The following is a 20,765-nucleotide window of genomic DNA, read 5'->3' as shown; positions in this document are numbered from 1 at the left end:
AACCTGGAAAGATTTGTAGGGAACAGTCAGCACAGAGTGCCGTTGAAGCAAAGGGTTTTGAGACCCTAATTTAGCTAAAACTGAGAGCCCCATTAGCTTCCTTCTGGGCACGTGTATTGCAGTTACACATGCAGGTTTGAAAGAAGATTCGGGAAGAAATAAAGTGGGTGCTTTTCTTTATTGTGCTGCTGTGGGACATTTCAACTTCAGGAAAGATAGACAAAGAAAAGTTTACAAGGGCCTAAATGCAACTCAGCAGGTGAGCTCAAGAAAGAAGGCAAGAGAAGATGATGTTTGGGTGCATGATGACACATCTCAACCCTGCTTCTTTGCGATGTTTCTTGACTGAAGAAGGGAAAGCTGTCCCAGGTTCTTAACAGAAATGTCTAGTCACTTCCTTTTATCAACATAACTGATTCTGACAGCCAAAGCTGCTTCCAGGGATTACTCTGCTTCTGCTTCTTAACCTGTTTCCTGAGCTAAGCGACTTTGACTTGTGTAGCTTTGTGACTGACTTTATCCAAAGAAAAGGTAAGCAAAGGTGAGGAATGTTTTAACAAAACTGCATTTTAGTAACAATTTAAGCGTAAGCATTGTAGAGAGGTTTGACATAGGCAGCTGTTACTTGAGACAGCTTGCAAACCTCCATTCAGGCCATTTGTCTACTTTGCTTAACTTCATGGTGATTCTGTTTAGATAGCCATTCCGTTAGAATCGTCAGGCATCTGCATGGTGGTTTTTGGGGGGTGATTTTTTTAATGTTTATAATACTGAAGAAGTATCACAAAAAGAAGCTTGATTAATTGAACTCAAGGTAATAGAAAACCAGTTGTGATCCTCAAGTCTGCAGGCTTCAAACAATCCCTCTTTGAGCAAGATGTAAGTATGTCTGTCCTGGATCAAACAAAGTCTTAAACAAGCATCTAAAGAAGAGCCCATGGTCTGGGTGGGAGATATTTACCCATTAGCTGTGCATGCATGTAGCAAAATTCTTCCCACATGGTATTGTCATGCATCCAGAATTTTCAGAAATATTTCAGGCTTGAAGTCCATTGTTATATGACTCTCAATTATGCAGATGTTTCAGATCCACCCTAAGACATTCGTGTCATTAGAGTTCACCTACATTTGAAAAAGATCCTAATATCAGTCAATAACATCTGATAACATATCCTGCCCTGACTGACATCCCTGCAACAATTCAGCTTTCAGTGTTCTGAAATGGGTATAAATTCAGGAACAAATTTGACCCAGGGTACTTAGTACATCACTTTTATATAGCCAGAGATGTATATAAGCAGAAACAGTCTCTGCATCCCCAAATTGGCTTGTTCTAGACTTTGTAATGCCAGTCTCAAAAGGCACGAGGCTTCTGCACAGCCATGAGATACACAACACTTGTTTTTAGAGCAAAAGATGCTTTTTAAGATAACCAGGATAGAATATTTCTTTAAAACAAGTAATTCGGTACTAATTTAAGTGAGTAAATACTATTTACAAAACATATTTTGCACTTCCTGGATCTCCAGCAGATTAGCACAAATTAAAATTCACATTGACCCACCTAAGGCCACAAGCACTCTATTAAACTCTGGTCACTTGATATTATTTGCATTATGTATTTTTCATGCTAAATGCCATCACAGAATCCAGTAAAATTGCCTATTTCATACTACGTGACAGATATGTGCAAATTGCCCTGGACATAGCAATCCTTTAGCAATGTTTTTGCCAGCCAGCAAGTAAGTATTCCAGGGTATGTTATTTGTAATCCAGGTTGCTCACTATATAGCATGTGTGGTGGAAAAAATATTTTTCAGAGTATACACACAGTATTTTCCTTCTCAGTCTCTGTGAAGAACATTCACTAGTTGTAAACTATCATCCTCTTTCCCTGTATTAGACATGCTGAGGCATGTTTCTAACGATTGGGCTACAAGATTATCTGCATTAGGAACTGGTTTAAGGTCTCCAAGGGCTAGATTCAATTCCCTTTAAAGTCCATGGAAAGATTCTTGTTAACTAGAGGAAGAATTAGACCAGGCCCCATGTGACTGAAAAAGACTGTTTGCAAACTACATTTTCACTTTCTGACTTGCCCATTAATATTTATCTATTCATTCAGGTTGCCATTGCTATAAAAGGGTGAAAGATGCTATATAAAAGGACGTCATGTAGATTTGAAAGCTAGTACTGAACCTAGGAGTCCCCCACTCTGCAATTCACAGTTATTTGTAACCTGTCCCAGTAAAAATGTTCTGTGTGGGCATTGCTAATGATTTTGCATCATAGCACATTCAGCGTAGGTACTCGTGTGTACCCATTATTTATAGATATCTCTAGAGAGCAGAGCTGTTAATAGTTTACATAAGACACAAATATTATAATTCTGGTGAGGAAGGAAAGGTTTCACCATGACTGATATATCATGTTGACCCACCTAATACTTTAGGTATTAAGGCAATTAAGTAAATAGATAAGTACATGAATTAAGGTTGCATAATCAGCAGCACAAAAGCAAAGCATGGATTGTGCTATCGTTTTAGATGTTACATTTTAAATATCAGTGGAATTGCAGTTGTATTTTCAGTATATATTATAACTTGCCACAGGAATGGTGTAACTGAACATGCAAGAAAAAATCCCCTGTATAAAAATCCTAATTGGTCATGCAATGTCATGTGTTAGTGAAGTGGTCAGTGATTCACCCGTGTAGATGTGCACAAAAAGCTGCAGCAGGCATGTTTGTGACAACATTAATTGTGGACAATACCAACTTGTATAGACTCATGCATGGTGCAGATTGTCTTGTGTGTGCTTGCAACATGTGAGGAAGAGGGGAAAATGGCTTTAAACCATTTTATCAAAACTCAGGCTGCCAGGCCCAAGCAGGATTTCAGTATAAATTAAAGCAACTTCTTTCTGTCATAGTTTACAGAGCCATAGCTTTTATCAGCAATAACTAGGCTTAAACACACCCCCAGTGACAAACCCAGAAGAGGAGCACGGGGTGCCAGCTACTCGCAAAGTTCTTTTCACTGGGATAGCTTGTAGCTGCTTGGCTACACCTGATATTCTAGGATACCTGCTTCCTCTTTACGCACACTTTCTGTGGTAGGGCCACTGGAATCATGCAGGCTTAATTGCTCCATCTGGGTATCCAGGACCAGGATAGTCTTGTTGTCAGGCAGCTCTAAGAAAATATTAAGTGGTACGCTTTTCAAATGTGTTGCTTTTGCTTCAAGAGTTGAGCTAGGGGGAAAAGCCAGCTGTACTAATTCTATAAAATCAGTTTTGTTGAGTTTGAAAAAAATATAAAATTTAGGCAGTTTCTTAAAGTTTAGCAATTTAAAAACTAAATACAGATCGCTGCCAGATTCACCAGGATGTGTTTGCCAGAATGGAGAATTTGGGGAGGGTTTTTCTATACAGTGTCTGACGAATGATTGAAACTGCAAAATGCTTGTATTTAAAAAGCATTGGGCCCTGCCTTAAGAAGTAAAGGCACTTTGGACCCTGTAGTTTCAGGGCCTTAAGTGCTTAGGGTTGTATTTGTAGACAGATGTTACAGGATTGATATCTTCAACTGGATAATTTTCTAACCTTAGTCAATCATTGAAACAAATATATTTAATTGCAAGAGTAATGGATAACTTAGTATTTGATTATGTTATAGGCCATTCTCTTTCTAGACTAGTATTTTTAGTTAGGAAGACCGCATGTATGGCAGTGTCATTCTAGTATGAAATCATAATTGAATTTGCTTCTAAAAGGTTTACTTAAAAGAAGCTCAACCCTGGAAAACATTGTCCACAGTTAACATAAATCAGTGGTCACCAACCAGTGGATCTCGATCCACCGGTAGATCTCGGAGCCTCTTGGAGTCGATCTGACACTGGGGTGGGGGGCTGAGTGCCCATGTGCATGCACATGCGTGCCCCAGCCCAGCAGGTTAGTCCACGGAGTAGGCAAGGGGCAGGGGCTAGATTTGAGGCACTGTCCCTCATCACAAGGCCCTCGAGGCAGGAGCAAGGTTTGAGTGAGGCTCTGGCCGGGTGGAACTTACCTGTTGGGGATGTGCACTTCCAAATATTTTTTTTCTCCTTCTGCGTCGATCTGCGCCCCCGCCCCTTTGCCTCCCCACAGACTTACCTGCTGGGTGGGGGGTGTCGGTGCACAGTAGATGTTGGGTTGCTTTTAAATGTCAAAGGTGATCTTCTAAAAAGGTTGGAGACCACTGACATAAACTGATCGCTTGACAAGATATAGAAGGTGATTATGAATAGTGCCAAAATTTTGTTCTTGCTGAAAACTCAAAGGCTGTGATTGAAAAGAGATTTGTTGGGTTAATGCACCATTTATTTGGTTGAACTGGATTTAAGTCTACCTGAGTTTACTGTCTAACATGAATTGGGGGATTTTGACTTAGTCAGAAGTATCTATCTGCTTTTTCAAAAAGCATGATGCAAATATGGCAAGATGCCAAGGATGAAAGGAGCAAGGATTGTTACTGGTGGAGTACATTTGCAGATCTTAGGAAAGCTTCTGCTTGAACTGTAGCCTTAGTCCAGGATTTATCACACTAGTGTTTACTACATCATACTATTGAAGGAGGTTATCAAGACCAGGTTAGATTCTGTGGTCTGCTCTACTCTGTTTGAACAGCTACAACAGTGCATAGGGAAGAGTTGAGTTTCATCTCCCTTGGTGAGGATGCTTTCAGCTTGAGGGAGTCCCCTGTATGCACAGAGTTGATGTAGTTGGCTGCTTGGTCCCTCCCTTCTCACTCCCTAGCCTGCCAGATGCGTCAGCCAGAAGAAATGGAAAGGGTGTGGCAAAACATGATGAGCTCCAGCTAGTCCCTGATACCTTTTTGGAAGAGCAGTTGCCAAACACTTAGGAGAGCCCAGAGAGTGAAACTTAGTAAAATCTTCTGAATAAAACCTGGGGCACTAGTTTTTAAAGCTTTCCTTAGATACCGTGATTGCATCCCGATGAGAGCACACCTGTATTTCTTTGTGGACAATAGCAGCAGCACATAATTGTGCTGATGCTCCTTGTCCCCAGGGGACATCCATGCACGTGTTGGCTACAAATGTCCAACTCGGGATCCTTAAAATTCTAGTTTATTAGGCGGATTGAAACACTGTAATCATAAACCTTGGGGCTGGTCCACACACACACATGCACACATGCACACACATACACACACACACACACAGTAGCAGGCTACAGAGTTAGGTATACCTATCCTACAAGCGCTGGAGTCTGTCGTTGAGGCTTCTTTCAGTGTGGTGTTATCTTCCAGAAGGGGGTCGCCGGCTGGTCCTTCTGGCTGGATAGGTCTGGTCGAGTTGGAGATCAAGAGGGCGCCACTGAGGGTCACTTTTCACTGCCTTTTATCTGTCCCTGGCAGACTTTGGTGACTCCCCAGTTTTCTGGTTTGCCCAATCCAGGGGTCATTGACCCTCGCGGGACTTCCCCCCCCCCTCGGTGGCTACTGGACAGCATCTGTCAGCCCCAGGGGTCGTCCGCATGTACGTGCAGGTTTGGGAGTCCGTTGATGAATTTAGAATAGGGCTCTGGGAGTGGTCGATCTGGTGATATTCAGCCCAAAAGTTGGTCTCTGGTGTTAAGTCAGGCCAGGGCTTCTAGCCCTTGATCAGTGAGGTATAGAGATTTCCCGGTTGTTACGCTGTCTTCTACTGAGTTCAGCTTCCAGGTGATAATTGCTGCCTGCTTCCATGTTACACATTCAATCACTGATTCACTCATTCTTTCAGAGGCCAGCCTGATACAGGGAAGAGCAGTTTGATTCCTGCCTTTGTTAACAATGTTACAATGTATAACTTACTAAAACACATTTAGTTGAAAGTTGAAAGGTGAAGAGTATAAAATATAAGCTACAAATGCCATGGCACACAAATAGATAAAAATACCAAACTACAAGGGGAGATACAAAATGCACACATACAAATTTTAAAATACAATTCCTTATCTTAAAGTGAGAGAGAGAGGAAGGAAGAAAAGGTAGAAAAAGAGAAACATATCCAAAGACGGGAGAGCAAATGCAGGCAAGAGGAAAAGGGGGCTTTCTGCTACATTAGAGGAAACGGGGGCTTTCTGCTACACACGCGTGCTCTGGTGCATAGCAAGTTGTCCTAGGTGGGGTATGGGAGGCTGGAGCTAGTACATGGGCTGGCCCCAGCAGCCTTACCTGGAGTCCTAGGGGCCTCTCAGAGCTCCAGCAGCAGCGATCTGGGTGCGTGGAGCCTGGCCAGCAGCTGGAGCATGGTTCTGGCCAGCCAGGCTCTGGTTTTCAGTGGCACACATTGATGCCACATTTGCCACCCCATTTTTTTTCTGCCCTAGGTTTTTTTGATACTGGGAGATCCATTGCACCATGCTGCAAATTAGCAGCATGATGAATGCCTGCATGTGTGGCATGTGCTGTTTGAAGTGCCGCAAATGGGTCTGCAGCACCACAAACTGAACATGTGTGCTCATCTGGATATATCCTATGGGGGTTTACACAAGTGACCCTTTTCACATGATCAGGCCCCTGAAAGTACTCTATAGCCATGATGTAACGTGTGTAGGGCTGCAGAGTACTTTTAAAATGGCCGATTGTGTTAAAAATTAACCCTGGTCAAATCAGTTAATAGATGAGGGTCCTCTGAAGCACAGCACCTTAGGGAACTTGTGTTCCCCCCAGGGTTAATTTTTCCCACTTTGCCAGACTGGGCTAGTACTCTTGTTGGTGAGCCCCAGCCCAGCTCTATCCCTAGGGCTGTCGGGGGGCGGGGGAGGAGGAGGAGGGAGCAGCACAGAGCTGCCAGCTGCTTTGCCTGGCCACGGCTGAAGGAAGGGTGGAATAGAGCCCCCTTGCTTCATGGCCCCCCTCCAGCTACTCCGGCTGGGGTATTAGGGAGGAGGCAGGCTGGGCTGGGCTGGGCTGGGCCTGCGAGGTGAGGCTCTGTTCCCCCCAACCTCCAGCTCTGGCCAGGCAAAGCAGCTGGCAGCTCTGTGCAGGCCCCTCTGTTTCCCTGTACCCTTTCCCCTCTCTCTCCCTCCCTCCTCTGGTGACAGTCCCATAAGCCCAGCCCCATGTATGGGAAAAATTAATCCTGCGGGGAGCACGAGTTCCCTAAGGCGCTTTGCTTCAGAGCTCCTTCATCTATTATCTGATTTGACTAGGGTTAATTTTTCATGCTATTGGCCATTTTAAAAGTGTTCTGCAGCTGTGCACATGTATAACATCACGGCTGTAAAGCACTATCAGGGGCCTGATTGTGCAAAAAATTTAACTTGTGTAAGCACCCTATGGTTTAAGGGAGTATTGGTAGCATAACAGATTAGTTTCTTTCTCTTCTTACTTGTGGTTGGGGTTCAGTCAGTGGAATGATCTGTCAAGAACTCTTAACCTAATTTTATTTCCGTGGGCAGTTTATTTTCCTTGTTTGGTATGATGTTGGTTTGCGTGTTGCATTGTGAAACTATTGCAAAGCACAGTGCTTTATGCATGTTTGTATATCATGCAAAGATAAATTTGTATGTGCGATATAAACACATACATTTATATTGTTTGCACGGTGGTTGGTCATGCAAGATGATCACAGTTATTCTGAAATGACCACTATTATTTTATATTGAGCAGTAGCTGCACGTATGTGGAAGAGATAATGGAGTCTATACTCTGAGGTGCTCATGGTCAAAAGCCACAAATTTATAGAATGCAGTGCATTTCCTAGATGGGGAGATTTTCTCAATTAGTTTAGAAAAAGATTGTACTGAAGATGTAGGGCCTGTAAGCTTGTGAGCAGCATGACTCTCCAACTTCTGCAGTCTGAACTTTTCCTTATGGAACACCCAAATTTTAATTTTCCCCTGGAAGGAACAAGGGAGTAGCCCCTTGCATTACATGACAAGAAAAGGTGCCCTCTCTTTACTAGTCCTGGTCATTTCATAGACTAGTCACGTTAACATTGGGACCGTCCCCCCACAAAAACACTTCTGTGCGGGGGACTTAGAAGCTCTTCAGAAGAACAATGGCTAATAGCAGAATATACAGGTAGATCTGCAATTCTCTTTTTGTCAGAGCTTCAGAGGTGCCCAGATACCACACTGATAAGTGCAGCAGAATTTCTGAAAAGGAAGCAAGGAACAGGAAGTTGCACAGATCTAACATGATTGTTTGGTGACCCACAGCCACATACTATTCTAAACAAACTGAATGTAATGTGTTTTGCTTGATGAATAATTCTGGTTCCTAGAACTAAGCTTTTTTGGTGTGCTATCAAAGTGTGGTGAGTGCTTAAGTGTGGCTTTTTTCATTTCCTGACTCATGCACATGTTCTGTTTATTTTTTTACTCAGGTATACTCTCTTGTCCTGTGTGCAAGCAGCCATGTTTTGCAAAGGATGTAGCTGAAAATTACTTTCTGAAGGACTTTCCCACAGCAAATCCAGCTATGGCAAGGGTAAGTAGAGACTGCTAGGCACGCTATTTCCAAAGGTCCTTAGAATTGACAGGTGGATAGACTCAAGGTTGACAAGGTTCTTTGGGTGAATCTGATATCTTTTATTGGACCAACTTAAATAGTTGGAAAACAATTATTAAGCAAGCTTTTGGGTTCAAAAACCCTTTGTTAGGCTAAGGAAGTTTCTGCAGTTGGTGTGTACTCTTCCTGGATGGAATGAAAAGTGAAGAAGCCAGGGGCTGGGCTGGTATGCATACAAGACAGGTAGTCAGTGAAAATGTAGATTGAGGAGTCAATGGGTGAGAGACAGGCAAGGGAGGGTGGGGGAGGAGAGAGAAGGGGGATGAATAGTGGAGAGATGCCTGGGGAGTCAGATGTCAGGCAGGTTATAATGTGTCATAAATCCAATGTCTATATTTAGTCCATGATTTTTAGTATCCAGGAGGTTGATGAAGTGGAGTTCATAGGCTCCTCTCTGGGAAGTGTTTTGTAAGTTTCCTTTGAGGAAACTTACAAAATATAGACATTGGATTTATGACACATTATAACCTGCCTGACATCTGACTCCCCAGGCATCTCTCCACTATTCATCCCCCTTTTCTCTCTCTTTCTCTTGCTCTTCCCCCCCCCCCCCCCACATGTCTCTTACCCATTGACTCAATCTATATTTTCATTGACTACCTGTCTTGTATGCATACCAGCCCAGCCTCTGACTTTTTCACTTTTCATTCCATCCAGGAAGAGCACACACCAACTGCAGAAACTTCCTTAGCCTGACAAGGGGTTTTTGAACCCAAAAGCTTGCTTAATAATTGTTTTCCAACTATTTAAGTTGGTCTAATAAAAGATATCAGATTCACCCAAAAAACCTTGTCTGCCTATGTCCTTAGACCAACACAGCTACAACCTACACCCCTGTAGACTCAAGGGTTATGTTATTAACATTAACTGTTTGCATCATTTTATGTATAACTTTAATTTCAGTGCAGCTCTTCTTTACTCCTAGAGACTGAATATACCATCTCTGTAGCATTTATCTCATCTTGTGTAGAGAGTGAAGCCTGATTCTGTGCTACTGACATCACTGGGACTTTTGACATGGACTTTAGTAGGACAGGATTGGGCCCACACAGTGAAAAACGCATCAAACAAGATACTGAAACTTTCACCCAGGCAATTCTCGGTATCCTCTGATCCTTTATTAATGCAAAATAAGCAGTGATGGACAGCTGGCTGGCTGGACATTATGGTCAAGGAGAACTCGGGCTTCTCTCTGGGTATGTCTACACTGCTTTTGCAGTGCTCTTAGAGAGGGTTGCTCCTGAGCTTGGCCTGCCTTTCTACTCCCACTCAAACCCACCAAACCCAGAAATACAGTAGTGAAACTGCTCAGAGGGTGCCCCATGTGGTCACTTTCAAGCCTGCTGGAGACTGAGGAAAGGCTATGCAGTGTCACTCCCAGTGCGGCATCACTGCTGCATTTATAGGTTTCACATGTGCTGGTGGGAGCAGGTGGGAGAGGCTGGGGCCCCATCCATCTCTGATAGTGTTGCGGAAGCAGTGTAGACAGACTCTGTGTCCTTTCAGGCTAGAAGTGGATTGCTAATCCCATGCCTGATACCAAGTGTCAAAGCAGGTACAATGGGCGTGCAATAGTTCTTGAAACTGAATCATCCAATATAATTTTCCACTGAAATGTAGAGAAGACATATGTTACAATATTCCGTGAGTACAGTTGTGCCCTTCTACAATCCTATAAATATGGTCTAGGTTCTGAGTTTTAGTAAACCAGTGTAAACCTGTTTCTCTCACCCTTAATCTGTTTTGCTTGTCAGGTTTGCAAGTTCTTTGGGGCAGCATTTGTCTCTCATTGTGTGATGGCACAATCCCTAACACAGTGCGTTGGAATATCAGTTTGGGCTTTTTGGTGTTGCTTTAGTACAAAATAGTGCCCTGATGCTATGTTATGAAGAAATGGCTGCTCTCTGTAATAAGTATTAAAAAATTAACTCCTTCATAATATGTCCTGGTGAAAGGGATTGAAATTCTGGTTGTGGTGATGTTAATGGAAAAACTCTCATTCTTGAGCTGAAATTCTATCGTCAGACCCCAGAAGTTAGGTATCTAAAAAGGTTTAATCTAAAGTTAAGGCCAAAATTTAACAAAACTGAGGTAATAAAACACAATACCCACCGCCAGCCTGATCTCAAACCTAATGAAGTCAAGAAAAGCCTTTCCATTGAGTTTGCTGGGCTTTGGATCTGGTTCTGTATGCTAAATGCACGTAATATATCTTGCTGTCAATGTTTCCCACTGAAATAAGTTGTGACAGAGATTAGTTTAAGAGAGATTTTTAACTTCCTGGCACCTACAGAAAAGAGGTTGTATCAAGGAATTTTGCTAAGTATCATTATTAGCTGTAGTAGTAGTAGTAGTCTAGTATAACCCAAAATTAAGGACCTACTTAAATCATGTCAAGACAAAGGGTTTTTCATGGCCCACTTACAGTGCACAGAGCTAATTTTTTGGGTATTTCACGACAGTTCTGCCCCCTCACCATTGATTGGCAGAAGACCCCCAGCAGCCCTGTCCCTCACCACTGATTGGCACTGAAACATTTTCACTTTCCTGACTGGTGCCTTCACTTAGACTATGCCACTAGCTCAGCCTTTCAGTAGCTGTCACTCAAATCACGTGTTCTATGGCTTCACTTTCTTTGAATTCTGGTAAGCGTTTGGGGAGGAGAGTGTCTATTCTGCTGGAAATCAGTCAACAGCATTTTTCATGGAGATCATCATTTTGCACAGTTTCCATAAAAATCATGAAACTGCGATTTAAGTAAGTCCCTATCCTTAATGCATTAAAGTCTTCCCATGCACACGGAAAGCAAATCATTACACCTACTGGAACTTTTCAACCAAACCACTGATGCTTTGATAATGAAGTTTCATCATCATGTTCTGTCTATTGGTTTGTATAGGCCATGCTGAACCAATAGATAGTTAGTTATTGGTGTAGACCTAGTACTGTCTGGTGTCGCTTAGTGTCTATGGTATATTGTTCTAATAGTAGCAGTATCATGACTATCTCAAAATATAGTTCTCTGATTTTACCTTCGATAATGTGGGACCCACCTCTGATGCCTCATATTAGGCTGTTGCTTCACTGATCTCACAGGCAGTAATCCCCCTTAAAGGCTGTGCTATATGGCATGACAAACTTAACAAAGGAGATAATTTCCCAAACAGTTTTAATTAAGTGCCATTTGTACTGATTCAGAGGTCATATCCTTTTCATATTTGTGTTTCTTACCTAGGTGTTCCAGTTCTACCAAGTTGGTATTAGTGTACAGATAAAGCTAGCTACTGTTCAACTCTCCTCTGGAAGTAGAAGCTAAATTCTTTATTTGAAGCAGGTACAATGGGCGTGCAATAGTTCTTGAAACTGAATCATCCAATATAATTTTCCACTGAAATGTAGAGAAGACATATGTTACAATATTCCATGAGTACAGTTGTGCCCTTCTACATTCCTATAAATATGGTCTAGGTTCTGAGTTTTAGTAAACCAGTGTAAACCTGGAGTAATTCCATTGAAGGTGCTCCACATTCACACTGAGAGCAGGACCTAGCCTTCAGGTAGTACATTCTGTTTTTCCCTAATAAACAACCTTTAATGGACATATATGAAGGTATAATGGAGACGGTGAAAACAAGACACAGCAAAATACCTCCTGATAAGGGTATTTAGGGGTAAAAGCACAATCTGGGTTAAGATATTTTCCTCTTTGGTTAATTAGATATCACTTTCTTTTAACACTTTTTTAACACCACATCTTAGACATTCCATCGGGTGCATAAAGGCACTTGTAAAATTCTTCAGAGTACTGATTTGATCTCTCATGTTTGATCCGTCATTGTATGTTAAAACAAGAAGACAAAGGGAAAACAAATGACCTCTTGCCCCTTGAGAGCCTCTATTTCAGCTCCCTGTATTCAGCTCCTTCTGTGCAAAAATGAAGTTTATTTCCTACCTAGGGGGACTTTTTACCATCTTGTACCATCTACACTTTTCCCAGAGCCTGACGAAGGGGCTTTGATCCCGAAAGCTTGCAGAAAAGGACAATTTTCTTGCCATTTTCCAGTTGGTCTAATAAAAGGTATCATTTTGGAACCAAGAGCCAAGAGTTCTAGTTTTTTGTATGTCTGTTTTGAGAGGCACTTGAGAGCAAGTATCTTGACTCATTCTTGCATTGAATTTTGAAAATTCCTACCTTCATAGATTATAGGATTTTTAAGTGCGTAAATCCAGACCCATTATGACCATCTAGTCTGACCTACTGCATAACGTAGGCTATAGACTTTCACCTAATCATTCTACATTAGGCCAATAATAGCTTCTTAGACAAGAGCATTTATATATTTTATAAAGGCATCCAACCTGGATTTGAAGCCTTCACATCACGATCATATTCTTCCCCCTCTTGCGCTAAGGAGTAATACCACTGATGTCAACTGAATTACATTGCCCTAAGAAAGAAGAGAATCAGGCCCAGTGCTCCCAATTACTGGAGTAACAAATCTTCCAGGAATGTGAATCACAATCTCTTTGAAAGTCAGCAGTTTCTACAAGCTCATTGGAGGAGCTTTGCATTTAATTATACTTGTATATAATTGCACTTTTTTTTCCTTTCCAGAGCTGCTCTGTCTGTAAAGAGAAGAGGCCAGCTCACAGCCTTTGTACTACCTGCAATAAGTGGCTGTGCAGTTCATGTACAGAGGAACACAGGCATGGCAAGGAAACTGGAGATCATTTCCTGTCTGTATCCCTGAAGAGCTGTTCAGGTAGAAACATAAACTTTAAAGCTGAATTTTTTTTTTCATGTGGTAATTCAACTAAAGACAGTGAGAATCCCCAGGGCCTGTTCCCTGGATATTGTGCCTGACCACTCTGTGAGTTGGAGAGGCAAGAAAGAGAATTAATGTTATGAATGATAAATGCAACTCTAAGGGCCTAACCTTATCCTTAATACAGACAAAGCAATGCCAAGTCCCAGGAGATATTGAATAAACTTGTGTTCTAGAGATGCATAATCCCTCTACAAGATGTCGCTGTGCGAAGGGATTAGTGGCTGCCCTTTCTGTGGTTCTGTATAGATCTAGCTCCCCCCTGCCGCCTTGGGGGCATGTTTCTAGGAAGGCACTGAGGAAGAAACCCCCCCTGCTCAGGGACTGGTCTTTATTAGGGAGGGAAAGGAAGGAGGGAGCCCAGAGGCTGGAGTTAAAAGATGAGACAAAGATCAGGAACCAGAGGGTCTGAAATAAGAACCAGGCTTGGGGCCAATTCTCAAAAATCCTGGTTAAGACACAGAGCAGGAGTTGGGGAATTCAAGGTGCCTGGGGTAGTTGGGCAGGAACAGAAACTGGGTTTGGGTGAGAGCACGGTATAAAGCTGAGCTGGATCCCATGCAGGAACTGGAGTTTGGACAGGAGCTTGGGAGCAAATTTGAGGCAAGATCCAATTAGATTAGGGTCTAATGCAGAGGTGGGCAAAATACGGCCCGTGGGCTGCATCCCGCCTGCCAGCTGATTGGATCTGGCCCACAGGCAGGCACCCTCCAATTAATTGTGTCCGGCCTGCCAGTAGCAGCCCCTGCTGCGCTCTGCAAGGGCCAAGTCCTACCTGGTGCAGAGCGTGCTGTGCTCCCAGCCTCTCCCATTGGAGGACACCAGCCCCGCCAGCAGGCACAGCTTCCAGGTAGGGCGGCTGCTGCTGCTGCTGCTGTCCAGGGAACTTCTTGGCTCCCCCAGCCTCCTGCGACGACTCCTTCTGTCCCTGCCGCAGCCCTTCTGGACAGATGTGGGACAGAGACTAAGAGCTGGTGGTGCTGGGCTCAGCTCCCAACCCCTCCACCCCCGGGACTTCTGTTGCTGCCCATTGGCGGCAGCTGCTTTCCTGCCATTTGTAGCACTGCGAGCCAGGCAGGCAGCACTGATCCCTTTTTCCCTTTCCCCACCCACAGCGGGGCTGGGCTCAGTCACATTGTAAAGAGTGGGCAGGGGGGAAGCCCCCCACACACACGCACACCCCCACTATGCCCATACACACACCCAACACTGTCCTACACACCCCAACCACACCCCACCAAACATCCCACACACATCCACACATACACCTACCCCCCACCCCTCACCATACCTACAACACACCCCACATCCCCTACACACATCCAAATATATACCCACACCCCACACATGTACACCTACACCTCTGCACACATACACCCACACTGCCTCACACATCCCACCCTCTCATCATACCCACACACCCATCCAAGTCCCCCTCACCCCAACCACACATCCCATACCCCCACACACATCCACATATAGACACCACCCCACCCCACACACCCACATGTATACCCTACTTCCACCATACTTGCACACCCCCATGCATCCCATACCTTGCCATACCCACACACACACCCAGCAGTCCCACACACCCCCACACCCACACATACACCCACACACCCCTAACCATATACTTCCCCCATCACATCACTCTCCATCCCTCCACACACAATATACAAGCAAACCCCACTCTGTACTCCCTGGGCAGGCAGAGAGACTTCAAATGGCAAAGGCCAGGGGCTAGAGGGTGGCAACCAGGGGGTGGGCACCTGCCAAGGGGTGGGGCTACCCTTGTGGCTCTTGAAGCATCACCAAAACTTGTTAAGCATTCCTCCACTGAAATAATTGCCTGGCCCTGGTCTAATGTGATTGGGAATCAGGGCTGAAGATTTGCAGGGTAAGGAAGCTTCAAGACTGAGGTATATTTTGTCTGGTGAGAGGGTCAACAGGGAGAATATCAGTTGGGTCGGGAGAGTTGGGGATTGAGCTCCAATTTTGAGCCAGTCCAGTGAGGGAGGCTGCCGGTATGCAGCCTCTCTTCCCCTAACTCCACCCCACCTCAGGGGTGGGGGGCTCCAGTTAACCTGCCCTCCCCTCCAGAGCAGCAGGGCAAACCCCAGAATGGACCTTGCTCCTCTGCCTTCTTCCCCTTGCATCCTGGGACAGCACTGGAGATAGGGCTGGACTGCTTCAGCCCAGCTTCTGGAGTAGACAACTGTTAATGAAAGTGCTTCGCTTTGGAGCTCCTTCATTGGAACCCTCATATAATGAGGGTTAATTTGTGACATGATTGGAGCACTCTGCAGCCATGCACTTCTGTTTGGACATAGATGTAGAGTATTTTCAAGGGGCTGATAGCACGGTAAATGTAATTTCTGTCTGTGCCTTTCATTATACAGGCAGCCTGCTCAGCTCCACCGGGTCTGAGTAGTTCATCAGGGTGCCTAGCATTATGCTAACCAGGGGAAAGTTACCCTTACAATCAGGGAAGAAGTCTGTTGCTTGGAAGCGTTCGGGTAGGATGGAAAACAGTGGGGGAAGGGGACAGATCAGTTGAACAGCCAGAATGGTGCACTATGGCCAGCTGCACAAAGTTTGGAGACAAGAAGTCAGAGCAAGCGTACAGGGGAACTGAGACTGGCTGAGCAAGAAGACTAAGACTGTGATAAGAAAGCCTAAGATGAAAGACTAGAACTGGATCTGCAAGTAGAATGAGTGGGGCATAAGAGCCAAAGGTGAGAGACAGGACTGGGGCAGGGACAGGATGGAGACGATAGGTTAGAAATGATCAAAATTGGGGGTAACAGACAGAAAGAGCTGTGACCACTGTAGCATGATTCTTTTCTGGATTGAAACCCAAGACTCCTGAGTCTCATTCTGCCAGCATAGCTCCATGAAACCCACTGTCAGAGTGCAGGTCTTATCCCTCATACAGAGAAGGATGACCTCTGCCACCATCACTGGGCTCTAGTGGCAGAGGTCTGCACAGTAGATCCCATGTTCCAATTGTGTTGGTGTTCTATGTGTTGCTTTTTTCAGTTTCCTTTTTTAAACAAAGTAGGAAATTGTGCACAGATTTATGTTAAAAGAACATTAGGGTTGAAAAATTGTACATGATTTTGTAATTGAAGATTGTCATAATGAATACACAGCAGGGGCCAGTTTAAGGTTGCAAAAGTAACCTTAAATCTGATATTTGCAACTGTAGAGTGCTTGAGTTGGCAACTTTAACGTTCTTTTAACATAGTCATTTGGCATATAGTGTATCTTTATCATAAATTGATTAGGACCAAGTTAAGCTAAATAAGCCGATGGTGAACCAAGTTTTTTTTTTAATATGTTTTTGTGTCAGTTTAAATAACTTTTACATCTGAATCAGTTCATCTTTCTCATGGATTGTATTGTGTGTCATAGGCTGGAAGCAAGAGACTGAAAGGAGAACAGATAGTAGTCCTACTGTTTATGGATATTCCCAGAAATTAAGTGCAACCCATTAGCTATAGGAGAAAGGACAAAAGGAAGAAATAAACTTAGATGGGAACTGCTGTTTGTTGTGTGCTGCTACAGTGGTAACTAGCAGAGGCAAATAGCAATTGGAAAGAAAAGAAAACGTTAAGAATAAGTTGGAAATAACATAGTAAATTGCTTTCTGAGAATAAACAGTGATAAAACATCATGATTTATAGAGATTTTTAGTGTTTTATATCTTCCCAAATAGGATAACCTAAGTATACAGGTGTAAGTAAATACCAGCAAAGTATAGGTTAAAGTGTTTTCTGGACTTTTGACTAGGATAATCCTAAAATGAAGAGACAAATCATGAGTGTACTGAATAAGTGGACAGTATGTTTTTCTTTTTGGGTTAATGGAAGGAAGAGGACTGTGGGTTCCATTCTCTGCTTGCTTATTGTGGTATCATTTCATTTTACAAAAGATTCCCCAGTTAACACACTTGACAAGCAATCAGATACGTTCTTTGTGGTTCAGTTCTGGGACACGTTCTGTAAATATAAAACCCACTGAAGCAAAGTTTAACAAAACAGTTCTTACTTTTTTGTTTCAACATGTATAGCTGAATGGCAAAAACTAAAAACAAAAGAGGAAATGTTCTTTACAGCTACACAGGTAGATATATTACTTAATGATTTAGCAGAGTTGTAAAGTATGTACACTTCCATATGTCATACATTTCATTTAAAGGGAGTGCTAGATATTCAGATTCCACTGTTCACCAGACTTTGCTGTGTCTCTGACGACAAGATACTTCCGTGGTCAAATTCCCAAACTTCTTTCATCTCTCCTCTTGAAATTCCTGAACTTCAACCTCCCTCCTCTCTGTAGGCTTGCACTTCCACAAAGAGACTGTCCACTCTGCAGCACAGAGACCATCCTCACATCTCTCATCTACCATGGCTTTTGACATTTCCTCTGCAAGGGATGAAGTTTTCCTCAAAAGAGGTCTGTAACCCTCATTTGAACTCAAGAAAATTAAAGACAGAGAGGTAGCAAAAAACACTTGTCTGTTGTAGCACTTAAATCATTGCTGAAAATCAAGGGTTGATTTTTCCTAGTAAATATGCCTGGTCTAGTTCTGAACAGCCGCATCAAATCAGAAAATCTCAGCTCCAAATTGTTTTTAATTTGTAGAAACGTATCCCATTATGATCATTCCTTGAGGAGGGGGGGAAAAAACCCTCTTCCTGTCATGTTTGCTACTACAAGGACTTTAAGAAAAGAAAATAACCAGAGTATTTTTAAGGTTTTTCAATAAGAAACTAACTCGTTCCTCTCTGATATCTAGTGGAGAATTAAGTAAATACACATGGGCTTTTAATTTTACAGTTTGTGTCATGAAAGAAACATATTTCTAGTTCCTCCTTAAGTACAGCACAGCTAAAGTCACCCTCCATTGATTATTCACTTTATCATTCACTTCTCTTAATGGCATTCCTTGTAATTATGCATATGGACTTTTCTGTATGGTGCAAGTCTGCTATGTACACACAACCTTACCAAACACACAAACACCAAGTATTAATAATAAAAGCCCTATGTCAAACAGTTTAAGCACGAGTAGGACTTCAGCAGGACTAACTGCGTGTTCAAAGTTAGGTGTGTATTTAAATGATTTACTGAGTCAGGGTCCAGAAGAGCATATACAAGGAGAATCACTTTGAACTGGGCCTGATATAGTTGAGTTCAGTGAAGTGTTTTCTTTTGAGGGTATATCTCAAATCTGTATGGAACATTGAAGACTATGGGGAATTCATCAACACATTTGTTACTGTTCCAGGACTCATGGCACTGGCATTATAGATCCGCACTGGCTATCTATTAAGTGCTGAGTAGGATTGAAAGTCTTAATTTTGAGCCTGTGACCTACTTATCTGAAAGACTGTCTCTTGTGTTCTGTGCTGCTGCAGCTCACAACAATAGATATGTCAAATCTTGGAAACCCATGAGAGAGGATGCTGTTGGCCAGGCATTCTCTATGAGGCCTTCTCAACCTAGGGACGTACTAGCTTCCTGCTCTAAAACAAGACTTCTATTTCCATTGTGTTTTTTCCTACTGTGTTATTGTAACAGTTATGTTACTATTGGTCTTGGTGGTTTTGACTGTGTTGAGTAAGGGTTTAATAGAGAGGATTACAGGAATGGTCTTTCTTCTAGCTGTAGAACTAAAAAATCATCAAGGTGTATCCAAAGCAAAGAATTGGGTCCACCTTTTTAATGTCTGCTTGTATAAATCTAAAGAAATACAATACATTGCTACTGCTAGGTATAGATTTAGCTCTTCTACTTGGTTGGTTTGCTTCAGGGTTTTTCTATTAGCTTACCAACCTGAGTGTGAGTGCCAGGCTAATATTGCTGATTTTAAATATAAAGTGGAACTATGATGTGGCTGATACATTGGGCATAGCAGGGGCTTAACAACCAGGATTTCTTTTTATGTAACATCAAATGGAGAAAGGGATCTCTACAGGGAGGGTCAAGAGCACTTTTTCAAAGCCAGTGATTTTTTTTTGCCAATAGTTAAAAAAACCCAAAAACACTTTTCTTGAGACCATGGCTACCAAATGCATGAGACTGGATGAAATCTTTTCACAGTATTATTAATTAAATGACTATGGGAGGATACCAAAAGTGAGGGGCACTCAAAAAGTGAGAGAATATTTTTATGATAGCATAAGGAGCTATCTGAAGCAAGTTGTGTCTCTGTGAGAGAAGAAGGCGAAGTCTTTTACTTGGGTGTTTTCCATTGCAACTAGGAACAGACAAACCTTATGAAGTTCAAAGTATTGTAAATTTGTCATGATATTTTTGAAGCTCATAAAACTAGAATGAGAATTAGTTTAAGATACTGCAAAATGGAAGCCTACACTTTACATTTGGGAAGGAAAAAGAAGCCCTCACATCCAGAAGCTAGACTGGCACTAAATAAAAATTCTAGCAACCGTTTTTATTGTTTCGTTGGAATGTTTTTTCTCTCTGCTACTCTCTGCTCTTTCTTCTATCTTTGCAAAGCAGTGAATCCAGTAACATAGGTGAAAGTCAAATTTCAAAATGATGTTCGAAGGTAGGTTTTTTTTTTAAAACTTTACTCATCCTATAACCATACTGGTCTTCAAAAACCAGAAGGCTCAGACTGTTTCCTCAGTAACACAGAGATCCAATTGTGTGAATCTATTTAAGATCAGGATATACAGTTAATACTGCACACAGATCTTTGAAATGGTGATCCCAAATAGACAATATGTGTTCATTGTCTTTTTGTAATAGAGAGATAAAGTGCTAATAAGCTTCTGGGAATTAGATGATAGTTTCCTTCTGAATGTGAGTTGGAAACAGATTTCAACTGAAAAAGTGGTGATAATACAAATACTTTAGTCAACTGCTGTTCCTGGGATGAAGCTCTAGACTTCTAGAGGGTGTTTTTAGATCATGAAAACTCAGGTAGAGTCTGTGGGGACTTTTTTCTGTTTGATACCCTACTCTGATATGGTAAAGGAGAATTATCTGTGGACCTCTCACTGCTTAACGTGCACAGTATTTGCCTTTGGAGATGTAGGTTTTTAATGGAAGATCAATTGCTTGCACAGAAATTGGAGACCCATTAAAACATGAGACTGTGGCTGCTGTTTATTAAAATTGTATGTGGTGATAACCCAGAGCAAAGATGTCAGATCATTACACATCCACTCATGGCACATGAATTAATAATGCATCCAAAGTGTGAATTATGCAATGCTGCTAGATAAAAAGTCTTGATACAAATCTATCATACAAATGATCTTATTACACATTAAATCAATATGGAAAGATACTGATTTGAATCCTGAGGAAGAAAATTAATTAAATCATCAATGTTCAGAAAA

The 20,765-nt window shown here is 42.5% G+C and overlaps 1 protein-coding gene across 1 annotated transcript in view; it reads left to right on the top strand.

Moving 5' to 3' along the window:
* Positions 1-20,765, top strand: part of TRIM66 (tripartite motif containing 66) — a 97,488-nt gene that overhangs the window by 24,873 nt on the left and 51,850 nt on the right. Inside the window, exons 4-6 of the mRNA XM_059722658.1 lie at positions 8,376-8,479; positions 13,176-13,323; positions 17,731-17,847. Of these exons, the coding sequence (XP_059578641.1) occupies positions 8,376-8,479; positions 13,176-13,323; positions 17,731-17,847 (369 nt within the window). The remainder of the gene's footprint in view (positions 1-8,375; positions 8,480-13,175; positions 13,324-17,730; positions 17,848-20,765) is intronic.

Source organism: Alligator mississippiensis, chromosome 2 (genome assembly GCF_030867095.1).
Source record: "Alligator mississippiensis isolate rAllMis1 chromosome 2, rAllMis1, whole genome shotgun sequence".
Taxonomy (NCBI): domain Eukaryota; kingdom Metazoa; phylum Chordata; order Crocodylia; family Alligatoridae; genus Alligator; species Alligator mississippiensis.
Note: the sequence above shows the minus strand (reverse complement) of the source record. Positions and strands in the feature narration are given on the sequence as shown.